At 38.8% G+C, this 2,500-nt stretch overlaps 1 protein-coding gene across 1 annotated transcript in view; it reads left to right on the top strand.

The window, feature by feature from the left end:
* The first annotated feature begins 2,456 nt into the window (after positions 1 to 2,456).
* Positions 2,457 to 2,500, top strand: part of LOC138031610 (uncharacterized) — an 834-nt gene continuing 790 nt past the window's right edge. Inside the window, exon 1 of the mRNA XM_068879274.1 lies at positions 2,457 to 2,500. This exon is cut by the window's right edge and continues 790 nt beyond it. Within this exon, the coding sequence (XP_068735375.1) occupies positions 2,457 to 2,500 (44 nt within the window).

The raw sequence follows: 2,500 nt of genomic DNA, 5'->3' as shown, positions 1-2,500 counted from the left end.
TATTCGGTCACGTGACGTGTTTACAGCGAAGATATATGATGGATTATAAATACCTTCTAGCAATGTGACACGTTATTCCACCAATTAGTCCGTCTCATTGTTCAAACTTGTTCTGGTTGCCTCATGAGTGGGTAGGGAAGTAGGAAGTGAGCCGTTTCCACAGGATAGTACTTGTTAACATCTGCCCCCAGACATTGGGACCATTTTTTGAAGTGTGAAACTACCTTCATTTAGTGTTTAAATAGTATGGCATCAGTGATTCTACAATGATAGCATAATTTGTTTTAGGATAGCCTGATTTTTCAATGTAAACTACAGTTGAGAGAACTCATTTCTTATACCTGGCTAATTTATAAGCATCAGGACGGTAACCACAAACTCATCAGATGGAGGTTTGTCATACATGGGGCTATTGATGGCTTTTCAAGAGTAGTTGTATTTCTTTGCTGCAGCTCCAATAACAAAGCTGAAACGGTTCTTCAGTTGTTTCGGGGAGCAGTTAGAACATTTGGCTTTCCTACAAGAATGCGATGCGATCATGGCACAGAGAACATTGAAGTGGCTCATTTTATGTTAAATGCTCATGGAGTTGAAGGGTCTCACGTGCTAACAGGCCTTTCCGTACATAACCAACGTATTGAACGTCTATGGGTTGATGTCGTGAGGTACATTGTCACACCATACAGAATCATATTTACTTACTTAGAAAGCTTTGGCTTGCTTGACCCACTTAATGAGCTACATCTGTTTGCATTGCACTATGTTTACCAACCAAGGATCAACAGAAGCATCGAGGAATTTGTTTTGCAGTGGAATCACCACGGTTTGTCTTCAGAGAGATGCCAAACACCCTTGCAGCTAATGATTGAAGGTCTGTACAATTGTCTTCCTGATGTCAGATGACTATGGAGTTGATGATCTTGCACCAATGCCCGAGTTACAAACAGACAACAACATTCAAGTACCAGGGTCAGAAATTGAACTTTCTCCCTCACAGCATGATACACTGGCACTGGCTGTAAACCCTCTCAGTGATGACCAGAATAGTGGGGTTAACGCATACTTGCAAGCTGTGGGTGTCATTGCTAATTTTATGCACCAATAACAGTTATGTATTACCCGACTGTTGCACCTTTGCCCCCTTCAAGATCCAAATAGCTAAATTTTTCCTGAAATAGTTAAGAACTTCACTCATGTGGCTCAGCGTAGTTGTTATCTAGTTGTACGTTTATGTAACTTGCTAGATTGCTTATGTGTACTTTAATGTCTTGGTATAACAAGGCATTGATAGCAGTCCCTGCAGAGGGGGCTTCAATGAAATGTATGTACATGTAGCTGTCCTGGATCCATCAGCATTGATGTTATGGAAAAGACTATGTCACTGCAACTTACCCTAACCCTCATGTATGTGGGAGTTCATTCTGTTTTGGATAGCAACTGTAAATTACAGATTTCTCTACACAGTAATTGCACTTAAGAGTCAATGCTTTTGGTTCGAGTGGTTTTCGATGGAGTGTCAAAAGTAATTAGAAAATTGCTTTGGTTTTGACTAGGATTTACTTAGTCTAATTGGAAAGTAATTGGTTTGGTACACTCAATTGAAAAGTGCTCTAACCCACAAATTGTAAACACATTCTTCCACCCTTTATCGAAAAGGTTGATTTCAGACTGAAAACCATGGTTAATCAATTTTTTGTTATCTTTAGTAATCTGATATATCTTGGTAAAATTGCTTCTATAGTCAAGAAAACAGCATTTCAGACAAGGATAGAGAACTTTCTTCGGATAAGTAGAGCAGATCAGGTGTTGAGAAAAAACATTCAACAGAGAATTGGGTTTGCAGTACAGTTTGCTTCAGCGAACTTGGTATGGCAGCACTAATTTGAAAGTATTGCAGGTAATTAACTTTCAACCCAAATTTTTCATTGCATTCTTCAAGATATAGAAATTTTCCGTCTTTTCTTAAGAGGTCTTGCACATAATAAATCCATGCTTGAACCAAGTTTTCCAAAACAGTGCTGTTCGATCAATTGTTATGTCCTTCTGTGTTCCAAAGTAGAAATTTTCCTCTGGATTCTCCTTGCATGTGCTGTTCAGTTATAGAAATATCCCACTAGTTCGTGATTTACCCTGCAAACCTGCATTCCTGTAAGGAAACATTTAGCACAGAGTGAATACAGAAAATTTTCACTAGAACAACTGACACGATGTGGAAAACACTTACACACTTTATTGTACTTCCATAACCATCACTTCCACATGATCAGGAAAAAAACATTAACAGAATAACAACAACAAATTCAAAGGAACTCCAAGTACCAGGGTGGTAATTATCAGAGATACATCACTGGGTAAACAATACCCAATATCTGCAGACCGCGCAGAGTGCAGACGTGTGTGAGAGAGCTCCATAGTTATTTGTCTAATTTTACCACTAAACAGTTTTCGATAGTAGAATGGTTAAAGAAACGGTCCAGTCTTTGAAAGCAGAGAATGAAAA

Source organism: Montipora capricornis, chromosome 14 (genome assembly GCF_036669925.1).
Source record: "Montipora capricornis isolate CH-2021 chromosome 14, ASM3666992v2, whole genome shotgun sequence".
Lineage (NCBI taxonomy): Eukaryota > Metazoa > Cnidaria > Anthozoa > Scleractinia > Acroporidae > Montipora > Montipora capricornis.
This window is presented reverse-complemented; position numbering and strand designations above follow the sequence as displayed.